At 41.4% G+C, this 27,646-nt stretch overlaps 1 protein-coding gene across 3 annotated transcripts in view; it reads left to right on the top strand.

Annotated features, from left to right (window-relative positions):
• SCML4 (Scm polycomb group protein like 4) overlaps positions 1 to 27,646 on the top strand; it is a 172,510-nt gene that overhangs the window by 95,336 nt on the left and 49,528 nt on the right. For 2 of the 3 annotated variants that reach the window (XM_077487158.1, XM_077487159.1), the window contains exons 4-6: positions 20,342 to 20,461; positions 23,177 to 23,306; positions 24,689 to 24,889. In XM_077487158.1, coding sequence (XP_077343284.1) covers positions 20,342 to 20,461; positions 23,177 to 23,306; positions 24,689 to 24,889 — 451 coding nt within the window. The remainder of the gene's footprint in view (positions 1 to 20,341; positions 20,462 to 23,176; positions 23,307 to 24,688; positions 24,890 to 27,646) is intronic. The other variant, XM_077487160.1, reaches the window with a different exon arrangement.

The raw sequence follows: 27,646 nt of genomic DNA on the forward strand, positions 1-27,646 counted from the left end.
GCGCTCCCTGCATGTTAGGCCTCTGTATGTGGCCGCACTGTGTAAAAGTCTCACACATGTGGTATCGCCGTACACGGGAGTAATAGCAGAATGTGTTTTGGGGTGTAATTTGTGGTATGCATATGCTGTGTGAGAAATAAACTGATAATATGACAATTTTGTGAAAAAAAAAAAAAAGTAAAAAAAATCTTGATTTTGCAAAGAATTGTGGGAAAAAATGAAAACTTCAAAAAACTCATCATGCCTCTTACTAAATACCTTGGAATGTCTTCTTTCCAAAAAGGGGTCATTTGGGGGGTATTTGTACTTTTCTGGCATGTTAGGGTCTCAAGAATTGAAATAGGCCGTCAGTACTTCAGGTGTGATCAATTTTCAGATATTGGCACCATAGCTTGTGGACTCTATAACTTTCACAAAGACCAAATAATATCCACCAATTTGTACTTATTTTTACCAAAGATATGTAGTGGTATAAATTTTGGCCAAAATTTATGAAGAAAAAATTACTAATCTGCTAAATTTTATAACAGAAATGAAGAAAAATTCATTTTTTACAGAATTTTCTGTATTTTTTCTTTTATAGCACAAAAAATAAAAAACCCAGCGGTGATTAAATACCACCAAAAGAAAGCTCCATTTGTGTGAAAAAAAGGACAAAAATTTCATATAGGTCCAGTGTTGCATGACTGAGTAATTGTCATTCAAAATGTGAGAGCACCGAAAGCTGAAAATTGGTCTGGTTATTAAGGGTGTTTAAGTGCCCAGTGGTCAAGTGGTTAAAATATTAAGCTTACCAGTATTATTGTTGGTAAGCTTACGCACAACAAGATAATCTCTTTTATGAGTTTTTTCTTAAAAAAATTAAAGTAATTCACATTCCCTTGTACATCCAACTCGCTTTGTTGATTCTGGAGCTTGGTTCTAACAAGTGATAACGTCCTCATTTTTATATGAATGATACCTGTATTTGGACTCCAAATAGTAGAGTTTGTGATTGAGTTGAGCTGTTGTGAAAGTAACCCCAACATTGTTACACACTGTGAAGAGGGTGAAACACATTCTTCCATTAATATAAATGCAGTCAAGCTCTGAATATAGTAAATTACCAATTTGACATTGCCCTAAAGCTAACACACAGGCCTCTTTGTTTCTATTTTCATTTTATTTCCAAAGTTGTATCCATCAATTCCTGAACCATACTGCGCAGGGATTCTTTTTAGTGTGCTCAGTTGATTAATTTTCCAAATTGTTTCTGCTTTTTACAACACCCACTTTGACAATTCTTTCTGCTATCCATTTCTAAATGTCACAGATTATTCAAACTGTTTATTTGAACTCATCAGGATTAGTCAATCCATGAAGCTCTCAATGGCTCTATCACCATGGTTACAAAATTTAATTTGTAAAACCTACGCTGACTGTCTAAAGACTGAATCCCATTAATATTTTTCACTTGGCTTCTGTGTGATGTATTTCCTGTGATTTCTTTTTTTTTTATCACACAAATTTGATCTAAGCAGCCACTACAAAGCATCGTACGGTACAGGATATCAATTGCTTGTTTTCCCTTGTGCCAGCTACCATGACACAGATGTGTATAAACACAGGATAAGAGATAAACTAATGTAAAAATAAATTATATCAGAGAATCGATTTTCCATATTTTTCGTCATCATGTCACAACTACTTCAGATAAGCCACTGGGTCCAAAATTAAGATCATTTGGGGGGTTATGGCTCTGGAGTCCGAATTCTGTTAAAGAAAACTTTGCTGATATATATCTAGATGCAGGGCGCTGGACGCATGGATTTCAATGTTTTTTTTTTTTTTTGACGCACATGATTAGAGCTCTAATTGACGTAAAAAAGGGTGGGCTCAGGGCACAGAGCCCCTCCCCCACTGTGTATATATGTATATATATATATATATATATATATATATATATATATATATATATATATATATATATAGGAAGGCCAGTTTTGTGGCCTGCAATTATGGGAGGAGCCTGGAGGGGTATTTAACCAGCCCGTTCGGCTGTCTTCCTTGTCGGTTCCTGTGCGCGATATCTGCTACGTCAGAGATCTAGGGCCGACTATTTGAGACCAAACGTTGTGAGTTCAGTGTTCGTGAGTTCCCGTGTTCGTTAGTCCCGAACGTGTGTCCGTGTTGTCAGTTGTCTTGTCTTCATAAGCGTTCGTGTGTTTTCCTTGTCCGAGTGTCGCAATACTCAAAAAATTGCCGTTGTCGTACAAGGCATCTGGGCCGGCTGTCGCAGGTAGGGCTTCGGCTCCCATTTTTTCATTTCATGTCTACTATGTCACTAAACACGATACCCTGAACTCACGAACCACTCACATTACATTTCACAAACTTATTTTTTCAATCATGTCACCAGTACTCGTTACCTCAAATATCACTACTCCTTTTCTTCTCGAGAGAAGTTGTTGTCACTCGTTTGTGACATATCGGTCATGCCACATCAGGCACCTCATTTCGTACACATTTCATTTCAATCGGACTACTCCCTAGTCATTTCTAAAAATATATTCAAATCGTTCGAATCATTTCTAAAGTCATAGGCGGCTGCTCGTCATGTCAAATTCTAAGCAGTCCGAGTCATTTTGAAATCATTTTGAATCATTTCAAATAATTTCGAATCATTTCAAATAATTTCATATCATTTCGAATCATTTCAAATCATTTCATATCATTTCAAATCATTTCATTCATTTCTGTCACTTACCGCGCTCCGATTCGAATCTAGTCGCATCTCCAATGCACCGTTCGCTTCGGTGTGCCCCAGTTTTCGGCCTCATTTCATTACATGCTCCAGAGACGGAGTCACTTGCAGGTTCAGGCTCAGTCCCTGATTCTCATCTTTGTCATGGCATATCATTTCTTGTCACGTATTACGCGCCGATACGAATCCAGTCGCATTTCAGGTATGCACTGATTCGCCTCGGTGCGCCCAGTTGTTGGCCTCATTTCTGTACATGCTCCAGAGACGGATTCTTTGTTAAACCATCGGTCCACTCGTTGATTCTTGTCTCTGTCATGGCATATCATTTCTGTCACTTATTACGCTCCGATTCGAATCCTGTCGCATTTTTCAGATGCACCGATTCGTTCTGGTGTGCCCAGCTGTTTGGCCTCATTTCGGTACATGCTCCAGAGACAGGATTCATTTGTCAATCATGGGCTCACCCTCTGATTTTTGTCTTTGTCATGGGTATCATTTCGTTTCACCTATCACGCTCCGATATGAATAGTCACACCTGTGCACTAAATTCGTCTCGGCGTGCCCCAGGACAGGCCTAATTTCAGTAGATGCTCCAGAGTCCGTTTCGTGCTCAGTCGCAAGATTACGGCATGGCGATCCGGGCCTCTGCCATGGCGGACTCACTCATTTCACTGTCACGTACTGCTCCCCGCTTCAGGATCCAGTTGTTCTACAATGTTCCGATCCATGCCGGGGGCCTTGCTCATTGGCCTCATTTCACTAATTGCCTCATTTCAGTACATGCTCCAGAGTCCGGTTCGCTGTCAGTTGCGTCTGCGACACGACCGAGTCGCGCCTCTGTCATGGCAGATGTTTCATTTTGAGGGCAACATTTCATTGTGTTTGTTTGTCTCATTTCATTTAATTTTGTTTCATTTCATTTCATTTCAAACTCACCACCCCCATTAAAGTCACCATTTAGCCAGTTGTCTGTGACAGGTATGGAACTCTCAACTAGTTTTGCCTTCATATTTGCAGGTCAGTCGAGTCCAGTAGCATCCGCCATGCACTGATTTGTCTAGGCATGCCCCAGTTGTCTTGACCTCATTTCGTTCTGTGCTCCACAGTCTAAACTCATCGTTAATCACAACATACCAATTCTTGCCTATATCACGGCAAACATTTCATTTATTTAATTTCACATACTCATCATTTTATCGAGTCGAATCCACTCAAACCATCAACGCATTGATCCGCACCCGTAATTTCAGCCTTACGGGTATAACTCAACAATTCATATCGGATTAATTTCATACACTCCACGATCGCTTGTGTCAGATTTATCGCATACGACCAATTCATAGGATTCATTTCATACCTACATCCGATTCATATCGGATTCATTTCGGACACATCCAAGTACAACTTTGTGCAATTGTTGCTAGCATGCATCCAATCACAAACGTCCTGCAATCACCGCAAGCACACCCAGGCATAACTCCCTGCAATCGTGGCAGACTCACATCCAAGCATAGACTTCTTGCAACCGTTGCAAGCATGCATCCAAGCATAGACTTCTTGCAATGGTTGCTAGCACACATCCTAGCATAAACTTTGCAGTTGTCGCTAAGCAAACCCCAGGCACAAACTTATTGCTATCCTTGCTGGCAAGCAGTTCTGGCTGGCTCAGTGCATTGCTCTGGGTAAGGCCTGGATACTTTCCTAACGTACGTAATATTACGGGGTGCTATATTGTAGGTAGGTTGATCCAGGGAGAAATCTGATTGCCCCTTGGGGGATCAGGAAGGAATTTTTCCCCCTGCTGTAGCTAATTGGAGCATGCTCTGCGGGTTTTTTTTGCCTTTCTCGTAACACTATCAGGCTATATCTAGCCAGCATCCGGCATTTCTATCCTTACAGGACCCCGGTGAGCCGTCTCTGTTTACGGCCCATACAGTAAGATCCCCTCTACCTGGTATCCAGAAGCATCAGCCCGTAGCTAACGCCAAACGCTTGCCCATCACAAACTGCCATCTTTAGGGACAAAAGACAAGATATCCTCGCACGCCAGCTTCCCCCTTGACAAGCTGACCCTATCAGGTCAGTTTTTCAACACTTCACCCACACACAGGGGTATACCTAGAAGCAGCTTCAGTCTGTTTCGAGAATGCTCAGTTCTGCAATATGGTCAATCCCCAGGGTTGATCTTTATGTCATGCATCCTGGTCTTCCCCTCCCAGATTCAGGACCCCTGTCAGATCCTTAATCTGGACGCCGTGGATCTTTCAATGTCAGAGGTTCCGTACTACGTAGATCGGTATATCAATGTTCATACCATCTATCTCGCCCCTATCACCCCAGGTAGTGACAGATGTAGCGACCATCACAGGCTTCGCTGCAATTTTTGGCCACCATTGGTATACAGGACCATGGCGTCCAGAAATATTCTTAAACCCTGGGTTTACCCGGATTTCCTCCCTCTTTAGCTACACCCCGTCATGGCAGCTCTGTCCCATAGTAACAGCCGCACAGCTCTGGGGTCATTGCTCGACAGGGCAAACTATGGCCTTCACCACCGACAACCAGCAGAGATTATTGCAAAGATAGGTCTAAATCCCTAGCAGTCATGTCCTTCCTGTGTAGGCTGGTACAGCTGTCATTATAAATTCAGTTTAAAGTTGACTATACATTGTTCCCGGGCTAGAGCAATCTCGCAGCAGATGCGCTTTCGTGTTTAACTACAACTTCTTTGCACAGGTGCCAGGAGCTGATCCAGTATCAGCCATTATTCTTGGTCGGTCTCAGCTAAACCCCTGTTTAGCACAACATCTGCAAACAGCGACCAAGCTCGTCAACGTCTCACTTTCTCACAACACCCTCAACCTACCAGACGGCCTGGAGGGCCTTCAAAAATTCCTGACACACCACTTCTGTGAAACTTCTAACATCAGGCAGATACTGGCCTTTATCTCATACTGTCATACCCAGCTAGCCCTATCCCACAACACTATTCGGCTATACCTATCCGGCGTGCAACATTTCTTGTCCTTGCGGGACCCCGCAAACCTTTTTTATTCATGTCCCACGCTATTTGAGCCATGCTACGTGAAGTCCAGGAACTCCAACCGGTGGTCGGTGCCAAATTCTTACCCAAACGGGTGACATCCTTAAGGGTATACCAACCATCCTGACTTCCTCTTCGTTTGGTCTCTCCCCTAGCATGGTCCTACAAGCACCCAGGTGTTGGCCTACTACAGGTCCCTGCAACCTGGAAAAGTTCACCTGCAGCAATACAGCAGGCCAAGAGCTACGTAGATGCTACTTAGTCTGCTACAAAGATCACTTCTTACTTCACCTAGCGGTTTCTAAAGAGCAGCAAGTAGGCTCCAGGGTAGACATCCACTTTACAGAATCGATAATAGCGGGTGTCCAGTTGCCACACTCAACCAACTGTTGACACTACTCCCCTAACAGTCGAACTCCAGTCCCCTTCTTCCTTTCTCGTCAAGCCCTTGAGTACTGGTCAGTTTATGAAACACACGAGGGTACTTCTACGCAACTTTCACCTGAACCCTATCCTGTTCTCCCGTCACTCCTTCCGCATTGGGGCCAGCCTCAGCAGCATCCCATCACGGGGTCCCAGACCATGTCATTCAAAGGTTAGGCAGGTGGGAGTCTGCCTGCTTCACCCGGTACAGCCACAATCCGCTAGTGGAAATGGCTCAGGCATTTATTAAACTCACTCAATGGTCAAACACAATTAATAAAGAACTATCCCCTATCAGAATGTTTTTGCCCCCTTATTTTGGTATACTGTACATTAGACCAAGGCACACTTTCAGGTCCATTTCAAGTAGTGAGTTTATGTTAACCCTGTTTGTCATCCTTATCCGTACCGGCCATAGGGCTCTGAACCATAAATAAGAAGGCCAGTATGGTGGCCTGCAATTATGGGAGGAGCCCGGAGGGGTATTTAACCAGCCCGTTCGGCTATCTTCCTTGTCGGTTCCTGTGCGCGATACCCACCCTCCCATCCCCTTTTTAGGGCATTTCTCAAGCATCATACTCCTCACGAGAGTACTCATTTCACTTCATTTCATGTTCATTTCATTTAATCCTCATTTCTTATCTAGGGTATGCCCCTTTATTTTGGTACACCGTACGTTAGACCAAGGCACACTTTCAGGTCAATTTCAAGTAGTGAGTTTATGTTAACCCTGTTTGTCATCCTTATCCGTACCGGCCATAGGGCTCTGAACCATAAATATATATATATAGATTTTGTAAGTTTGTACACTCACAAAGAAATTAAGGGTCTATAATTTTATCATATATGTATTTTGAATACCGTAATAAAGACAGAATATCAACCAAAAATCCAGAAAAAACACATGATACAAATGTTATAAATTGAGTTGCAGTTCAGTGAGTTAAATAAGTATTTGATTCCTAAGCAAAACATGACTTAGTACTTGGTGGAGAAACCCTTGTTGGCAAGTACAGAGGTATGACGTTTCTTGTTGTAGGTTACCACCAGGTTTGCACACATCTCAGGAGGGATTTTGGCCCACTCTTCTTTACAGATTTTCTCGAAATCCTTAAAGTTTCTTGGCTGTCGCTTGGCAACTCAAAGTTTCAGATCCTTCCATAATTTTTCTATAGGATTAGGGTCTGGAGATCTTAATGTGCTTCTTCTTGAGCCACTCCTTTGTTGCCTTGGTGGTATGTTTTGGGTCATTGTCATGCTGGAAGACCCCTGCACGAACAATCTTCAGTGTTCTGGCTGAGGGAAGAAGGTTCTCATCCAAGATTTTACAATTCATGACCCTATCCATTGGCCCTTCAATGTGGCAAAGTCGGCCTGTACCATTAGCAGAGAAACTGCCCCAAACCATAATGTTTCCATCTCCGACTGTAGGGACGGTGTTCTTAGCATTATAGTCAGCATTTTTCTTTGTCCAAACACGGCGAGTCGAGTTAATGCCACTTTCTCTCAGTCTTTCTCTGAATCATTTCGATGTGCATTGGCAAACTTCAGATGGGCCTGTAAATGTGACTTCTTGAGGAGGGGGACCTTGCAAACACTGCAGGATTTCAATCCATAGCTGCGTATTGTGTTACCAATGGTTTGTTTGGGGAGTGTGGTCCCAACTGCCTTGAAATCATTCACAAGCTCCTCCTGTGTAGTTTTGGGCTGATCCTTCACTTGCATTGCGCTCCAGACCGAGGGCGATTGATGGTTATTTTGTTTTTCTTCCATTTGCGGATAATCGCTCCAACAGTTGTTTCCTTCTCACCAAGCTTCTTGCTGATGATCTTGTAGCCCATTCCAGCCTTGTGTAGGTCTACAATCTTTTCCCTGACATCCTTTGACAGCTCCTTGGTCTTGCCCATGTTGGTGAGGTTTGAATGGAAGAAAGATTCTGTGGACAGGTGTCTTTTATACACATAGCGAGTTGTCATTAGGTGCACCTTCATAAATTGACAGGACTAATCTGTCTACCACATGAGCACATACTGTAGCCAGTCTATGGGAGCCCGAATTGTTGTTGTTAGGGGATCAAATACTTATTTTACTCACTGAACTGCAACTCAATTTATAACATATCAATTTATAACATATCAATTTCAATTTATATCAATTTATAATATATCGTGTTTTTTAATGGATTTTTGGTTGATATTCTGTCTCTATCATTTAAAATGCTATGATAAAAATTATAGACCCTTCATTTCTTTGTAAGTGGGCAAACTTACAAAATTCGCAGGGGATCAAATAATTATTTTCCCACCGGTGTATATACAGTTGTGCTCAAAAGTTTGCATACCCTGGTAAAAAAGTGAAATTTTGGCATTAATATTGAAAATATGACTGGTCATGCCAATATTTTATGCCATCTTTTATTTAAGGATAGTGCTCACATAAAGGCATTTATTATCACATCGTTTTTTGGATCCTTTTTAAATCATAATGATAGCAAAAATCACCCAAATGGCCCTGATAAAAATTTTACATACCCTGGAATATTTGGCCTTGGTGCAGACACAGAAGGTGGCACACACAGGTTAAAATGGCAATTAAAGGTTAATTTCTCACATTTGTGGCTTTTTAAATAACAATTAGTGTCTGTGTATAAATAGTCAACAAGTTTGTTGGCTCTCACTTGAATGCCCTAAGCAGGCTAGACACTGAGCCATGAGGAGGTACAGTCAAAACAGGTACAGTCAGAACAGTCAAAAGACCTGCGTAACAAAGTAATGGAACTTTATAAAGATGGAAAAGGATATATAAAGATACCCAAAGCCTTGAATATACCAATCAGTACTGTTTAATTTCTTATTAGGAATTGGAAAATTCTGAGATCTTTTGATACCAAGCCAAGGTCAGGTAGACCAAGAAATATCGCAGCCACAACTGGCGGAAGAATTGCTCAGGATACAAAGAAAAATTCACAGGTAACCTGAGAAGAAACACAGCCTGCTTTCCAAAAAGACGATGTGGTTGTTTTTAAGGAGCACACTTCAACAATACTCGAACAAAAAATAGCTGCATGGTTGAGCTGCCAGAAGGAAGCCTTTATTGCGCCAATGCCACAAAAAAGCCCAATGAAGCATGTCAAGGTATTTTGTTAGGAATATTGTAACCAGGCTTTTTTTGTGGAATTTGTGCAATAAAGGCTTCTTTCTGGCAACTTGATCATGCAGCTCTTTTTTGTTCAAGTATCATCGTATTGTGCTCTTTAAAAACAACCACACCATCTTTTTCCAGAGTAGCCTGTATTTCTCCTGAAGTTAATTGTGGGGTTTTCTTTGTATCTCGAACAATTCCTGTGGCAGTTGTGGCTGAAATCTTTCTTGATCTATACCTGACTTTGGCTTGGTATTAAGAGATCCTCAAATTTTCCACTTCTTATTAAAGCGGAGGTCCACCCTAAAGTGGACCTTCCGCTCATCGGAACCCTCCCCCCCTCCGGCGCCACAATTGGCACCTTTCAGGGGGGAGGGGAGTGCAGATACCTGTACAGTACAGGTATCTGCACCCACTTCCGGGATAGCTCTCTTCGGAAAGGGGCGTAGATTACGCCCCTTTCCGAAAGTCCCCCCGCTGCCTGCTGGGAAACATACAGATCCCAGAGGCAGCGGGTCCATCCTTATTGCGCAGCGCGACTCGCGCACGCGCAGTAGGGAACCGGGAAATGAAGCCGAAAGGCTCCACTTCCTGATACCCATACCCAAGATGGCGGCGGCAGCACCCGAGAGACGATCGAGAGATCGGCTTCGGGTGCCGACATCGCGGGCGCGCTGGACAGGTAAGTGTCACTATTTTAAAAGTCAGCAGCTGCAGTATTTGTAGCTGCTGGCTTTTAAAAAAAAAAAAAAACGCGGAGTCCCGGCGGACTCCCGCTTTAAATGATTGAATAGTACTGACTGGCATATTCAAGCTTTGGATATCTTTTTACAGTGGAACCTTGGTTAATGAAAAACAAGCAGAATTCAAGCTTATATGGTGTGCAGTACCGCATTTGGCCAGCAGTGCGGGGGCACTGGTGACATTCGGAATGGTTTGGATCTGTTCGGAAATACTTGGAAAAACTCAGAAACACTCAGAAATACTCCATTCCTGAGGGTTTCTGAGTTCAGCCGAGCTGTCCCCAAGTATTTCTGAGGCTCTCTGGTGCCCCCCCCCCCCCCCACCTCTGGCCACATGCAATGTCGCCTGCAATAGAAGTCAATGAGGAACCAATTATCTTTGTTTCCATTGACTTCTATGGGGAAACTCGCTTTGATATGCGAGTGCTTTGGATTACAAGCATTCTCCTGGAATGGCTTATGCTCGTAATCCAAGGTTCCACTGTATATCCTTTTCCTTCTTTGTAAAGTTTAATTACCTTGTTACGCAGGTCTTTTAACTGTTCTTTTCTGCTCCCCATGGCTTAGTATCTAGCCTGCTTAGTGCATCCATGTGAGAGCTAACAAACTCATTAACTATTTATACACAGACACTAATTGCGATTTAAAAAGTCACAAAAGTGTTAAATTAACCTTTAATAGCCATTTTAACCTATCTGTGCCACCTCCTGTGTCTGTATGAAGGCCAAAAATTCCAGGGTATGTAAAATTTTCATGATCAGGGCCATTTGGGTAATTTCTGGTATCATTATGATTTTAAAAGGAGCCAAAAAACGATGTGATAATAAATGGCTTCATGTTACCACTATCCTTGAATAAAACGGAAAATTTCTATCAAATACTTACCATAATTTTCCTTTCCTGATGGACTCTGTGGCAGCCTACGCATAGGTTAATCCCACCCCCTCATACCTCATAGGACCCCCCTCCCATAAATCTTTGCTTCTGGCCAGAGGCCGTGTTCCATAATTTAGCCTACTCCAGCCACTGGGAGGGAACTCCTGTTGCCATGGAGTCCATCAAGAAAGGAAAATTACTGTAAGTATTTGATAGAAATTTTCAGTTTTCCTGACAGACTCCATTGGCAGCCTATGTGTGGAAAATAACTATCCAAACACACCTGGGTGGGCAAAGTGCTGGGCAAATGAAAAAAGGTTTAATTGGCACCATCAACAGACAAAATATATAAACCAAAATTAACAGAACAAAAAGAGGCTGGCTCTACACAGTAGTGCACCATGAACGTGTTAATTGAAGACCACGAGGCCACTTTGCAAATCACTTCTGGAGCCACGTGACATGAAGCCGCCCATGATATAGACATGCTTCTGAAGGCACGGTCATCGCTTCTGGAGGCGCCAATCCCTTAGCTTTGTAAGCCCACTGAATGGCCTGAACAATCCATGCTGCAATAGATCTGGAAGAGGCATGCGATCCCCTATTCTTTCCATGAAAAAGAACAAACAGGTAGTTGGACAGACGGAACGGAGCTGTAGCTTCTAGATACTGTCTCAAAACATTCCCGACATCTAGGGGATGAACACTGGAATCTCCAGGTTCATCTAAATGTTGAAAGAGTAATCTCCTGATTATCGTGAAAAACAGATGATACTTTGGTGTTTGAACCCAGCATAGGAATCAAAACTACCCGATCAGGAAAAAAGGTTAGAAATGGCTCCTTGCATCTCAGAGAGCTGATTTCAGAGACCCTTTTGGTCGATGTTATAGCCACCAGAAAGGCAATTTTTAGAGAAAGTTCCTTAATAGAGAACTGATTTGTGTGTTCCATCTCTCTTCCTGAAAAAAAATCCAGGACAAGGGGAAGATCCCACTTAGAAAATCTTGGCTTTTTCTGAGGTCTGAGCCTTATTGCTCCGCTGAAGAACTGCGGAGTAAGACGATGTCTAGCCCAGGAAACGCCCGTGAAGGCAGAAATTGCAGAGATATGAACCCGCAACAAGCTGACTGACAAGGAGAGATCCAAACCCGATTGTAGGAAGCCTGCAGCGGAGGAGGTGTAGTCTGCAATTGCAAGACCCTGCAGTGGAGGAGGTGCAGTCTGCAATTTTTTTCCAAATCCTCTGTTAGGCCCTGTTGGTGCCTGCTCTTCTGACATTCAATAATGTGGAGATGGCCCTACTTGGACAGCCTAGGGCCTTTAGCCTTCCCCTCTCAAAAACCAAACCTTCTGGTGCAGATGAGACGGGCATGGATTTAGAGTTGCCCCTTGCGATAGGAGATCTGGTTTGGAGGGCAGAGGAACTGGGTCCCGGAAGCTGAGTTGCATCAGCAGGGGAAACCATGGGCTGTTTGGCCAGTATGGGACTATTGCCACTATCTCTACTTCTTCCATCCTGAGCCTTGACAGAAACCGGAGAATGACAGGAACCGGGGGAAAAGCATAGGCTCTGTGGAATCTCCATTGGTCTGTCAGAGCATCTACCCCGAAAGCCTGGGGATAACGAGACCTCGTGTAGTATCTCTCTAGCCTGAAGTTGCACGGGGAGGCAAACAAGTCTATTTCTGGAATGACTCCCAGGGACAGGACCCATTTGAAGACTTCGGGGTGGAGAGCTATCTAGAGAATCTCTTGACAGAAAAGCTGTCTGAATGCTCTGGACTCTGGGGAGATAGACAGCTGTCAGGTTGGCCAGGTTCATCTGGGCCCAGGTCCTTCAACAGGGAGAGACTGTGATTACCTCCCTGTCTCTTGATGTTTGAGACTGCCGTTGTGTTGTCCAGTCTTAGGAGGACTGAGGCTTGTGCCGTTAAGTGGTGAAAGGCAAATAGCGCCCCAGCCCCTGTTGCTGGCAACTGTTGTGATGGTGATCCAAGACACAGGTGCAATGGAGTGACAGTTGAGGACCATCGTGGACAAGGTTATTTGGATAGAGTGATCCCGGAGCCCTTCTGGAGGAAGCCCTTCTGGAAAGGCCGCATTTTCCACTGCACCCACTTCACCATGGGTGTGGTTGCTACCATGGTGCCGATGATTTTTAGGCACTGTGAGGCTCGGAGAAGAGAGGAGAATGTTGCAAAATGAACACTGTCCCGGATCACTGGAATTTTTTCCTGGGGCAAGGAGATGGTGCTCTTGAGTGTATAAAATTAAGCCCCGTGGAATATCAAGGACTGCGTAGGATCTAGGTGGCTCTTTCCCAGGTTCAGTATAGAAAAGCATTGCTCGCAGAGTAACTTGCCTTCGGGGACCTGGTCCCCACATCCCCTGCAGAGTTTCCTCTTAGAGCGGGTGCAGTGGAGGTGAAAGTGTCGCCCAGAAATTATTTTAAGGCTCCTCTCTGTGTTGCCAATTCTGGAGGACGATCTATGATGTCTGGAGCTTGAAGAGGAGTGACAACGTTCAGGCCAGGGAGGTCTTTATCTTTGCGTGCTGCGTTTTGGTGTTCAGATCTAGAAGGGCTGAGTGAAAAAGAGAGAATATCTGCTTTGACAGCTATTTAAATCTGCCGCCATTGATGATGTCACTGCACCCCGCAATGCGCCTCCACCGGGAACGTCGATGCACGGAGGCAGCGACCGTGCTCATCTTGATGGAACCGCGCATGCTCAAACCAAGCCTCGGTTTCACTCTCGGCTTGCATTTTGGTCCCTAGGAGGAGGTCAAAAAAGGAACACAACCTCTGGTTTGTATAACAATGTACATTTGCTGTCCCCTCAAAATAACTCTACACACGGCCATTCATGTCTAAATCGCTGACAACAAAAATTAGTACACCCCTAAAAACTTCTGCATGCAGCTTCCCCCCAATACCCCCCTTATACCCCTTGTTTACATACTTGAGCCTGATCTTGATCAAGTAATGTGCACAAGAGCAGAGGCTTTTTAGCCTCTCTCCTTTTTCATTGGCTTATTGGCTCAGATACAGCAGCAAGAGCCAGTGGCTCCCACTGCTGTCAATCACAGCCAATGATGAGACACACAGAGTCGGCTCAAGATTGAGCCTGTATAAGTGCCCCCATCACAAGCAGCTTGCTATGGGGCACTTAGTGGGAAGGAGGAGCAAGAAGCACTGGCAGGGGGACCTGAGAAGAGGAGGATCGGGGCTGTTCTGTGCAAAACTGTTGCACAGAGCAGGTAAGTATCACATGTTTGTTTTTTTTTTTTTAAAGAAAAGAAATTATGAGCCTTTACAATGACTTTAAATATTCCCCTTTTGCTAGTTGCTAGGCTGTGATGCTGAAAAAAAGGCTTCAATACTTTTTTGAGTCACTGACTTGGAGGAAGCATGCTGCCAAAAAACTCATAACTTCTGATCTGCATATGTGTTCTGATCCAGTAACTCAGAAAACAGAAGCCACTGAATCAGCATAAATGCCAGGCAACCATGGAGTCAAAGACGGCCTTTGTTAGTTTAATTCACACCAGCTTAATTTAATCCTAGCCCTAACATAAGCCATCTAGCCATATTAAATGAAGTGTGCATGAATACAACTAAATTTAGGACAAGTCTGTTTCAGGAACACACAAAAATGACACTTTTGAAAACCCTAAATGTGTACAATAATAAAATAACAATTGCTGAATATAATTTGAGAGCATTGAAATTAAATTCCAGTATTGGCGGGACATGCCACTCCTTTTTCTCCAGATTTCAGTGATCCCAGTAAAAAGCATAGAAGGAATATGACCAAGTACATCTTAGAAAATTATCTCACACAATTTTTTGTTTGCAACAAGGCATGAGTGATTTTATATACAGTGCTCAGATGAGAGAGGGAACCTAGAAGATTGTAGTTACACTATTTTAAATCATTCAAAAAGACTAATACCACAAAGTCATCACTGCATTCCAGAACTGCCACCTCACATCATTTATCAAAGGTATATACACACCTGCTACACAAAAGCTACACAACAGTAAAATACAATTTCTTTAAACAATGTTAATAACATGCTATAAAACAATATATCCAGCTTGGAACCATAACATACTTCATAAGTGTTTCTTGAAATCCAAATGGATAGTCTTATTTATAGGTAGGTTATTAGAAGGCTTGTAAACATAGAGTACCAATATACCAACTTTGATGCAGAGGAATTGATTTACTAAAGGCAAATAGACTGTCCATTTTGCAAGGGAATGTTCCCTTAGCTTAGTGAATGAGGCTTCCGATTTCCAATATTCAATTATGTGCATGCAAAAAATAATGTTTTTTTTTTTTAACTTTATTTCTTTATTAAAGTATTTATTTTGTTTACAAAGTACATCAAAATCAAACATCCCCTCAGCCCCCCCCCCCCCCCATTCCTCCCATCACTCTATCAGGTAAGTGTATAACAACAATAAATCATTCATATCTTGGGTGGTGCCGTGGGGGCAATCCTGTCTGGTGTTCCATTTCATCTAAATTCCTACTCAGTCACACTTCCCTCTCATCCCCATTCTTTCACTCATCCATCCTCTTCATTTTCCATCTTACTTTAATTCTTATTGGGTCACTTTTCATCTTTAAGATATTTTTCCACACTATTATTATTCACATATCAATCCCTCTTGCTTCTCGCCAAGGTTTCCACATCTTATCATATTTCTTTTAAGTCCCTTGTTTTATATATACCGATTTCTCTTTGAGAATTACCACATTCATGCTATTTATCCATTCTCTACTGGACGGTGGCGACACCGTCAGCCATCTCAAGGCAATCAGTTTCCTTGCCTGAAATAGGCATCTCAGAACCGCCATCTGGGTGCTTCCCGGGTTTCCGACTCCTTCAACTAATCCCAGGAGACAATATTTCGCCTCCAACCTAGTGGAGGTTCCAAACACCCGATCAATGGTTTCTGTGACCTCCGTCCAGTAGCGAAACAACTTCAGGCATCTCCAAAACATATGGATCATATCTTCTTCCATGTCCTCACACCGGGGGCAACTTGCATCCGGCCGTCAGCCAAATTGAAAAAGTTTACGAGGAGTGTAATAGGTTCTATATAGTAGGAACAGATGTGACATCCTCTGCGAGGGAGAGAGTGATACCAGTGGAGCCAGTTCGTATTTCGGAAATATTTCCCAGATCTTTTTCCCACTTCCTCTTATACATAGGGGCCTCTATCCCTCCCATTCTCCCCTTGTTTATATGTGGGTATATTTTCGAGATTAAACCTTTCCCTGTTTCTGCATTAATTATTTTTTCGAGAACTGGAATTGTGCTCCATTCTAAAGTCCTCCCTCTAAATTGTTCCTCCAATGCGTGCCTGACCTGCAAATACCTATAGAAGGATCTACTTGATAGAGCAAAATAGTCTCTCAGTTCCTGAAAAGTTTTCAGGGAACCATCTTGATATAGTTGAGCGATACATTTTATTCCACATCTCTCCCATTCTCTTACTGCCCCCATCTTCTGCAGTTCTCCCAGTTTGCTATTCTCCCATACGGGGGCATACTCATTGAATCCTCTATACTTTAATATAGCCTTCACTGTATCCCACACTCTCATCATTAAACTCAAAGTAGGGAGTCCTGATGAAAAGGATCCTGCCTCCAGAGCTTCCACTCCATGTACTTGGTGTATTTTGTAGAAGCATTTTTTTCTCCCTGCCTTTCCCCCTTCCAGGTTACACCCCCCCATGTACTGAAGTTGTGACACAAGAAAGTAACTAAAGGGGTGTGAGAGCGCTACTCAATGTTTTTTAAATTGATTGGATATTATTTGCATAGTTAATTTGCACCACATTCACTAAGCCAGCAGACACGGCCCTTTGCTTGCTTTTATCCAGCACTTGGTGCAATAGTTTATCCTGAAACCAATGATAGAGCATAATTCCCCACATTGACACCAACAGTGGGGCATAATTCCTCCCAATGACACTGATGATGGGGCATAGTTCCTCCCAGTGACACCAATGATGTGGCATGATTCTTTCCACCCAATGACACCAACGATGGGGCACCATCCTCTCACTGACATAAAAAAAGGAGCATTGTTTACTCCCACTGATGCTGGGACATTTTATACTTCCAATTGACACATTCCGGCCCCCCTAAAGTCTGAAGAATAGTAAACTGGCCCCTTGTTTAGAAAGTTTGGAGACTCCTGCACTTAGCTAAGGGAAAATCCTCTTGCAAAGTGATCAGCCTATTTGCTTTTAATAAATCAACCCCACAGTGTCCCTTTAGCCCTTGTACACATGGTCGGACATTCCGACAACAAAATCCATCGGATTCCAAAGAATCCAAAGTTGTCGGAAAATCCGATCGTACGTAACATGATGACGTTATTTTGTTAGGACGGGACTACGTTCAGGCTAGTAGCCAATAGCTTTGGTCTAGGAATTTGATCTGAACATGCTTGTCACTTTGTCCGATCAGAATTCTCTACACACAATTGGACAAAGTCCGATCGGATCATGTTGTCGGAAAGTTTTATAGCCCAGCTCTAAAACTTTGTCCGTCGGATATTCCGACGGAAACAGTCCGATGGAGCCCACACACGATTATCCGACAACATGGTCCGATCGGACATTTTCAGTCGGAATGTCCAACTGTGTGTACAAGGACTTAGAGTTGCTGTTGACAATAAATCTTGTAACTCACGATTTCACTTGCTGTATATACAATCTCCACAATCTTGCAAGGAGTAATAGGCCTTATGGACAATGGCACCATAATTTTCTCTTGTAAGACCATCTGCTCCTATGTCTGGTTTCCTGTATGAGCACAGAATGCTCCCAGGACTAATCCATGTACTCAGTGTCCCTCCTTGTAAGGGCTCCTCCAAATAAATATAACACAGAAGCTAAGCTCAGTTTGTTTCTCACATCAAGATATTCAGCAAAGATTTTTACTTGGTGTAAATAAATGATATTGATTTATTGCTGATCCGGTGCAATCGGTTGTAGTTTTTGTGTAGTAGGTATGTAAATACTTGGACATTTGATAAATGATTTGAGGTGAAGGTTCTGGAATGTAGCAACAAAGTTGTGGTATTAGTCTTTATTTGAATGATTTTACATGTTGGCAACTTGTGGTCTTCTAGAGCAAAAAGGTATAGATTCTAAAATGGAATTTCCTACACATACCATAACAAAAGCAAAACACCAGAGATAAAGTACAGCTTGGCCTAGATATAACCAGTGCCTATGTAATGTAGCTTCAAGTATGAATTAATTTACTTCTTATAATTTATACAAAATGTATAGAAGAATGTACGCACAAAGTAGCAATCTTACTAATAGGCAATAGATACGTATTTACTGGTTGCGTTGTTTTAAATTTGCGGAGGTGTCTGCACGTATCTGTATTTACACTATATTGTCAAAAGTATTGGGACACCTGCCTTTGCACACAAATGAATTAATGGGATGCCAGTCTTAGTCTGTAGGGTTCAATATTGAGTTGGCCCACCCTTTGCAGCTAAAACAGATTCAACACTTCTGGGAAGGCTGCCCACAAGGTTTAGGAGTGTGTCTATGGGAATGTTTGACCATTCTTCCAGAAGCGCATTTGTGATGTCAGGCACTGATGTTGGAGGAGAAGGCCTCTGCTCTTATTCATCCCAAAGGTCTTCTATCAGGTTGAGGTCATGACTCTGTGCAGGCCAGTCAAGTTCCTCCACCCCAAACTCGCTCGTCCATGTCTTTATGGACCTTGCTTTGTGCACTGGTGCGCAGTCATGTTGGAACAGGAAGGGGACATCCCTAAACTGTTTTTACACAAAATTGGTAGCATGAAATTGTCCAAAATGTATTGGTATGCTGACATCTTAAGAGTTTCCTTAACTGTAATTAGGGGGCCAAGCCCAACCCCTGAAAATATACCCCACACCATAATCCCCCTTCCACCAAATGATTTGGACTAGTGCACAAAGCAAGATCCATAAAGACATGGATGAGCGAGTTTGGGGTGGAGGAACTTGACTGGCCTGCGCTCAACCCGATAGAACACCTTTGGGATTAATTAGAGCAGAGACTGTGAGCCAAGCCTTCTTGTCCAAATGTGCTTCTGGAAGAATGGTCAAACTGCCTGCAGAACTGCGCTAATAGACCAGTGCTCGATGTCCACTTCAAACACTGTAGAAACGATAATCGGCACTCCAAAATCTACCTTTTTCAACCTTTCTTAAGCGAAATGGGATATTTCTTAAAGCACCTAGATACTGGTGATTATGTGTATTATCCCCAAGATGATAATATTTGGTTTATTTCATTACAGCCTGATTTTTGGAAATTGATGTTATTTTAATGTAGTTATTACATTTTACATTCTTTCACATATGATCACACATTCCAGTATGCTTCATTTGTTGATGTATTGTGCTTTTGGCTGATTACAGTGCATTAAAATTTGAGCAATTGCTGGTGCATCCAAACCATAATTTTCATGCTTCTGGAATAATGACCTGTATTTAAAGCCCAACCTCTGACATTTTTTTAAATTTAAATTAGGATAGAACAGGGAAAGTTAGGAGTCTCTGACTGATTTTGTAATGTTGTCTTGTCCTTAATATGGAGATTTTCTATCACTCTCTGTCCGCACAGGAACTGATGGGAAATCACTTCTATGATTTCTCATGGAGTAAATATAAAAACACATTTAAGTCAGAAGTCGTTAAAATAATATTAATTATTGATCCCTGTGCGTTCTCATCCTGCCACAACCACACCCTGTATTTCTAGTATAAGTATCACAGAGACAGGAATTGAGGGCAAATCTCTCTAATAGGTTCACAAACAGACATAAAATTCAAATAGAAATTTTAACTCCAAAACTAAAAAATGTTTTGGAGTTCAGGTTTTAAGAGCTGTTCACAGCATCTTTTATTGCTTGAGAAAGAACATGGTGCACTTCCTGTGATTTTTACAGTGTACTGATAGAGTGCTGATTTTAGTTTGATGGTTCAGGTCTGCTGACTACATTTTTAAATCTGTAGCAAGGGAGCACTGGCTGTGGGAGTAGAGCTTAACTCTGTGTAGGTGATCATGTCTACTATAGCCTACATTTACCATGGAGGTATATACCGGCTGTATACATTTGTAAACATGTTACTATTATGGTATTGGGTGGGATAAGGCATCTGCAGAGATTCAACAAAATACCTTATTACCAAAGAAATGAATATCAAAGTAGAAGGAATACATGCAAATTTGAAAGGTCTTTTTATGGGCTTGCTTTTAGAAATCATTTGTAAAGACAAAAAGGGTGGTGTATCCTAATTGGGAACTGATAGCATTGTTCTCACTTATGTTTTAGTATATAAAGGCTCCTGTGCCACTGTTCAACTTACCAGATGAAAGGGCCATAGCCAAACCGAAACGTTGTTACTCACTGAATGCCCTCACAATAAATCTTCAAGCACTGAATCTTCAGAGTGTGAGTATTTAATTTTTTTTTTCAGGATACACCACCAACCTTTAGTCTTTACATACATTATTTCTACATATTTTCATGTATCACCTCCTATATTACTTACAATACAGCTCTACTTTTAAAACAGGTTGGGGCCAAATGCCCCTCCTTGCACACCGAATCTCTTAGATATTTCCCATGGCCTCCTTCTCCACAACTATATGGCTCAATGAAGAGGTCTTGAGCCCCCAAGCCAGCACTATCCACGATGAAGAGGTCGCTGGTCCATCTGAGGTCAGCAGTGGGGCATATCTATAGGATCAGGAGGACCAGTGGGGGAAGTTGACCCCAACTTGTTAAACAAATTGGAGCTGTATTTTAATTAAGGTGCAACATATATCCCACACTTGGGTTTAATGTTGCAAATTTAAAGTAGAATTCCAGGCAAAAAGAATAATAATCTTCAACTTTATGCCCCTACTATATCCTGTTTTTTTTGTATGTACAATGTGCAATTCCCCTTTCTCCAAAGGAATATGGGTAAAGGGCCTCCCCCCATGTGATGTGTGACAAATATGAATGCTGATCTTCTGCTGCCTTGATCACCCTCCTCCCCATCAGCATACTGAGAAAATTCCTAGTGTGACTGACAGTACTGTTCCAAGCTATAAACTCTAATAGTTTCACACCATTGGCCCTCCCTCTCTCTCCCTCTCTCTCTGTCTCTCTCTCTCTCTCTCTATCTCTGAGTCCTGGTACTGGGGATTATAGTAAGACAGTACTTAAATACTTATGCAAGCAATATGTAAAAATGAAACTCAATATTTTTAAAAACCGTGTTTAAGCTTTTTTATAATTTGCCTGGTGTTCTGCTTTAACAGTTAATGATGGGTTGTATTTTGTCACAGATGAGGCAAGATGATGTCCATACCTTTTCTTAAAAATAATATAATAAATAGTCATAGATACATTTTTGAAACACTTCATTAAGCAGCGCCTTCTAATTGTTGTGTCAAAATATCAATACTAAGAACTGTAGTTAGCTTCTCATTGCCACGAATAAGGTTCAAATCTATGTTTGTGGAGTGTCAAAAGAAATTTGAATAGTCAAAGTGTAAAAGTCTACTTTCTTGTATTGAAGAAGCCTATACTATATCAGAGCTATTAAAAAGAGTAACAGAACTTCTTGAAATATCTGTTAAATATATTTTGGCTCTTTACATACAAATCTGGATTTCTCACAAGTAAGCTTCCAACCCCTACCATGGTGACTTCATTTTGAGGGGAGCTCATCTATGTCCTTCAAAGGCACTAATCAAGACATGTCACCCCAATTACTCTCACCCACCTGCATTGATTGATGGTTAAAAGGAAGCAACACCAGTTCTTAGTACCTTGAAATATCAGGCACCCACTGTTTAGGTGGTTGTCATGTATCTAATGGTCATTGAATACATGGAGATCTAACCATATAGTGACCACTGTTGTTCCTCTCCTCTGTTTAAGAGATCAGCACATTTGCATATTGAAAGACACCTCCTCTTGGAAAACTGTGGAAAATAATTGTTAATTGATTATATTTAAGCAGCTTCGTCATTAGAAATTTAGTCCAAAGTTCTTCCCCAATATTAGTCCTTATTTTGTTACTAAAGTTTGATTCGGTACACAATTAAAACAACAATCCTTATACATTCAAATACATTGTAATAAATGTATCTCTCATTCTATTTTCCTTTTTAACAATCCTTAATGTAATTTAGTAAAATAGTATTGTTAAAAATCAGTGAAATCACTTCTTATAATTTTTAAATATAACATACAACAAGAGGCACGGCACAGTTGGGTATATGATGAGACGAAGAGTATACAGCAACCTGTTAGTAATTACTGCTAATTGCTTAGACTGCTTAGAAACTATAAACCAATATGCTGCTTTGAGCTTCTGCACTTTACATACATTGCACACTTGAATTGTTTGTTGATCTAGGTACATACCCATTAGGTATGTACCTAAATATATAAACCTTCCCTTTGGGATAGATTACACTCAATGCAGCACAAATGCATATGCATATGCAAGAAAAATGTATGTATTTCATTGAGCCTGGTTTAGGCCTAGTGGTGTAAATGAGCCCTAAACCTTCAATCATACATACATTAGACAAGTACACAAACATATATGTCTATTCCAAACCTCAAATCACGCATATAGAATGGCACAACATAAAACTTTTATAATGCTACACCATGCTTTTTACATATATATTTTATTTTAAGGTAGTACAGTCTTAAGTTTTATTGTAAATTTGAAATAAAGAATCATTAAATAATATTAGATACCAAATGCAGTGACACTTTTGTAAAACATAAAAACATACATAAAGACATCTGCTAATTATTGTTCAAGTGTACATGTCTTTAACAAAGAAAGGAGGTACTTTAGAGTGAAACTTATAAGTTGACATCTTGCATTGGTGTCACTGCTCCCTTCAACCTGGATAACTGATATTGTTTTGAAAGCCATGATACCATGTTACAGCTTAAAATTGCACATATAATAATCTTTACTGCAGAGCAATCTATACAAAATGATATGTTTGTAATTGTTGCTCTTGCAATAATTCTTTCTAATGCAGTTCTCTGTAAACCAAGAATAACCTTTAAATGAATAATTGCATTTTATTTAATGGTGTATATTTTTCCTTTGACATTTGTTTTCTAATTTTTAATCTTTTGCAGCTGAAATCTCGTGTTGTAATGACACCATTAGCAATTTCACCACCACGCAGTACCCCAGAGCCAGATATCAGCTCCATTCCTCAGGATGCAGCAACTGTGCCCAATTCCACTATCCCACAGGCACTCACAGGTATAAAATCACGTTTGATAGAAAGCTACAGTATCTGTCTTTAGGGTCTGTGGAGATGCCCTTCCACTCCAGGTCACCATCCAAGTAATGATTAAAGCTAAAGTAAGGTACTTTTAGAAATGTATACTACTTATTTTATGTAATACAATTTTTAAAATTATACATTGGTAACATGTGCCTGAGATTGCTAGAACTTACAGAGACAGCTATACTTTCATCCTCATTTATTTCTGCTTGCACTGGAACAAATTGAAAAAGTCAGTTCACCCAAAATGAATATTCCAGTTAGTGGTACAGTAAATACTTGACAAGTAAACCACCTGGCAGTTTCCTATATCTGCAAAGGTGGCTGAGATAACCAAAGCTCCAAGGTGGACCAGAATAGTTGAAATTGATGGCAGGGAGACCTTGCTGTTGGAGCATTCAAGACTAATACGAAGGCAGAGTTTGGTTTAATCCACCAGATCCTACGTATAATTAAAATATCACTTTTAGGTATACTGGTCTTTTAATGGTAGATTTGACAAATGAAGGATAAATACTGTAAAAGAGTAGATCTTTATCATTTGTATTGTGCATACTAATGATGGCTATACACTATATATGAAAAATCTTGCGAAATTCGGTCATTTGGTCAGTTCGTTCGTTTATTGGCCAGTTAATGGGCACAAAATCTGTAATCGTTGGGTCGTTTTTGAGCCAAAAAAAGGACAAGTTTGAAAATTTTCTGCCGAACAATAAATTGAAAGGTTAATATGTTTCCCATCCAAATTGTTTGCACTAGGTATATGTAAAAAAACGAACAAAAAATTTAAAAATGTATGTCCACTGAACAATTTATCAGTCATTACATGATGGCATTATCGTTTGCTTTCATGGCCGAATGTTCGTTTTTGGAAATGGATTTGGCTGATTTTTCGCATAGTGTATGGCCAGCGTAAGACTGTATATCTCTAAAGCCCCGTACACATGCACCGAATGTCAAGAGACAAGGGGCAGTTGAAAAAAAAAAAAAAAAACAGCTGACATTCGGCCCGTGTGTCTGTCGGTCTGTCTGACAGAAGCAGCTGGCCAACTCCCGTTCAGATATCTCAGCCAATGACAGGGAGCGATGATCAGAGTGTTCTGGCGGGGGGACATCCCCCTGTCAGAACACAACAGCTCAGCAGGGGTGATTGCTGGACTATCCTTGCATTTTTAGTACAGCGGCTCAGACATGAGCCTTCAGTTTTTTTCGTGCACAAAAAAAAAAAATAGTGTGTACCTGGCTTTAAGTTGAATGTCTTGGACTGAAAAATGCTGAACATTTCTTTCTTTGTAATTCATGTACATTTTGTCTTGGCCCTTTCTAACATTACTTTTTAATTTTCTTTAAATTGCAGTTTGCATTTATGTAAACAAACAAGGTAACACAGGACCTTACCTTGACAGAAAAAAGGTCCAGCAACTGCCCGATCACTTTGGACCGGAGCGCCCTTCCATGGTATTGCAGCAAGCAGTTCAAGCCTGCATTGACTGTGCTCACCAGCAGAAAAGTGTATTCTCCCTTGTTAAGCAGGGTTATGGAGGAGAAATGGTTTCAGGTAATTCAAGAACATGCATATCTTGGCATTTGTCATATATTTTTTTTGAATGCCACGTTCATTGTCCTGTTTCAATCTTACTGAAGCGAAAACTTGGTCTTTTCACACTGAACTTTTCTCTTGCCCCTTTAGCTTACACACTATAACCCCCCCTTCCCTGTCTCTACTCCGCCATCCACTAACCCAGCTTTTCTAAACCTTTTTTATTAAAGGGGAAACCTTGGAATAATTTCTTGTCTCTGGGAACCCCTGCTAAATTATTACCCCTCTAGTGCACATTTGTGTAGTCAGTGAGTTGTAATTATAATAAAACATAACAGAATAAAGAATGTAGTGTATCTAGCATATTTGACAATCAGAGCAGGTCGTTTTTTAACACTCCCTTAGGAATGTTAGGAAAAAAATGTTCCACCAATAGTCATAAAATAGAACAAAACAATTGCCAGAAAAGAAACACCAGCTGTGAAAATTGTAGCACCTCTTACATTGGTGGTCAATGGAAAAGTGCCTTCTTATATTGGTAGTCGGTGCAGTGGTCCTATACATTGGTGGGCAATGGAAGAAGGACCAGTTACGAGAGGGATCTTCAAAAAGTGTCCACACTTTTATATTTTCCTTGGAAACAGTGAATGCGGAAGGAGTAGTAATTGGTTGTGTCTGAGAGTGTCATGTGAGTAGTCTGGCAAGCCAGATGACCTTACAGTTTAGTATAGAATTTGTCAAACTTTCTGACGAACCCTCGTATATTAATGGTCGGTGGGAGAAGGACACTCTTATATTGTTGACCAATTGTAAAACTGTCCCCTTACACAAAGTTAAAAAATAATTGGTATCAGTGAATCCTGGGAACTCTACAGTATTCAAGCAACTCCTAGAAACCCCTGGAGGTACCCCACAGAACTCTGAAAAACCCAGCACTAACTATAACTAAGCTATGTACTGCTCAGACAGCTGAATTCTATCCCTATGACTGCTCCTTCCTATAGCAATGAAAATCAGCTTTCTAGCTCTTATTACTTTAATGTATACCTTTCTTCAGATAATACCCAACTAAAATTATCAGTTTCAAACTTACTCTAATATTCCCCGTCAGTTCAGTTCACTGGCAATTTAAACTTTTATATTGATTAGCTTTTGCTCCTTTGTTGAATAGGTCAAATAACTGATGTATGGTTTGTTATCTGAAAGGGTTGCAAGTAGACTACCTGGATTAGGTAGCATTTGTAACTAATTGTTTTATTTTAAACAACAAAAAATAATTGAAACAGATTTTGGGCATTTTCTTAAATCTGCAGTGTAAAGCAACAGACAAAAAAGTTAATGGCTTGCCTAAGGATCATACATGTAGCCACTGTACATATGAACAGCTGAAATGAACTGCCAGTGGATACATCTGCCTAAGAGTAGAGATGAGTTTGGGTTCAGGCTTGAGTTTGGTCTGAACTGTAAATTAGCTGTCATTGCTGGGCCAATAAACTTTGGGTGCAAGACTCAACGTCCTGCAGCTGATGTACACAAAGGGGATGACATGATTTATCTAAATTAGCGCACGGCCATATTCAGTGCAGGTGCAAGGATTTTTGACACCCTAAACGAAACCTAATTTTGCCATGCCCCCTGGCTCCACCCCTGACTCCACCCCTTTGCCCTGCCCATGTATACCCCACCTTTTTAATGAAGCACCCATCAAATGAAGACCACCAGCACCCATCAAATGCAGCCTCACCAGCACCCATCAAGTGCAGCCTACCAGCACCCATCAGTGTAGCCTCACCAGTGCCCAACAAATGCAGCCTCACCAGCGCCCAACAAATGCATCCTCACCAGCACCCACCAAATGCATCCTCACCAGCGCCCACCAAATGCAGCCTCACCAGCGCCCATCAAATGCAGCCTCACCAGCACCCATCAAAAGCAGCCTCACCAGCACCCATCAAATGCAGCCTCACCAGCACCCATCAAATGCAGCCTCTGCAGTGCCCATCAAATGCAGTCTACCAGCGCCCATCAATGCAGCCTACCAGCACCCATCAATGCAGCCTACCAGCACCCATTAATGCAGCCTACCAGTGCCCATCAATGAATGTTTGCTTGCTTCCATTCATTCAGGAGTCTGGACACAGACACAGTCCTCCGCTGCCGCTGCTCCTCTGACACTATGCGTGAACGGAGCTGCCTGCTGATGCTGAGACTTAGTTGCTTGCTGTAGAGAGAAGAGAGTAGGAACACCATTGGCTGGATGCCATAGGCAGCAGTGTGCTCTAGGTGGCTGCCTAGTTTGCCTAGTGGTAGCATCGGCCCTGGCCATATAATGTCAATGATGGCATGAGCATCCCTACCCATTTGTATACGTGCAGCTGCAGGACAGGAAATTTCCTGCCCAGAGTTCACTGGCCCATCAATGACAGCTAATTTTTGGTTTCAGAGGAACTTGGGTTCAGACTGAATATACAAAAACAGAAAAAATATGTTTATATTTTTCACTGTATTTAAGCAAATATTTCCTTTGTTAATGATTACAGAAGCCACCACCAAATGCCAATATTTTGATTATAGTGAACTGACAGATGGATAAATGAGATAGATGTTTGGCTTTTTTATTTTTGACAAAAGTCAAAATTAGTATTTCAGTAACATGACTGTTTTTGAATTCCAAAAACTGGTTGTGTGACACTCAGTATATTGATACCAATCTGCCCAAGTATGTTATTATATATAAAGTATTGCCAATATATATATATATATATATATATATAT

Source organism: Lithobates pipiens, unplaced genomic scaffold, assembly GCF_037356315.1.
Source record: "Lithobates pipiens isolate NorthernLeopardFrog02 unplaced genomic scaffold, aLitPip1_a1.2 Scaffold_18, whole genome shotgun sequence".
NCBI lineage: Eukaryota > Metazoa > Chordata > Amphibia > Anura > Ranidae > Lithobates > Lithobates pipiens.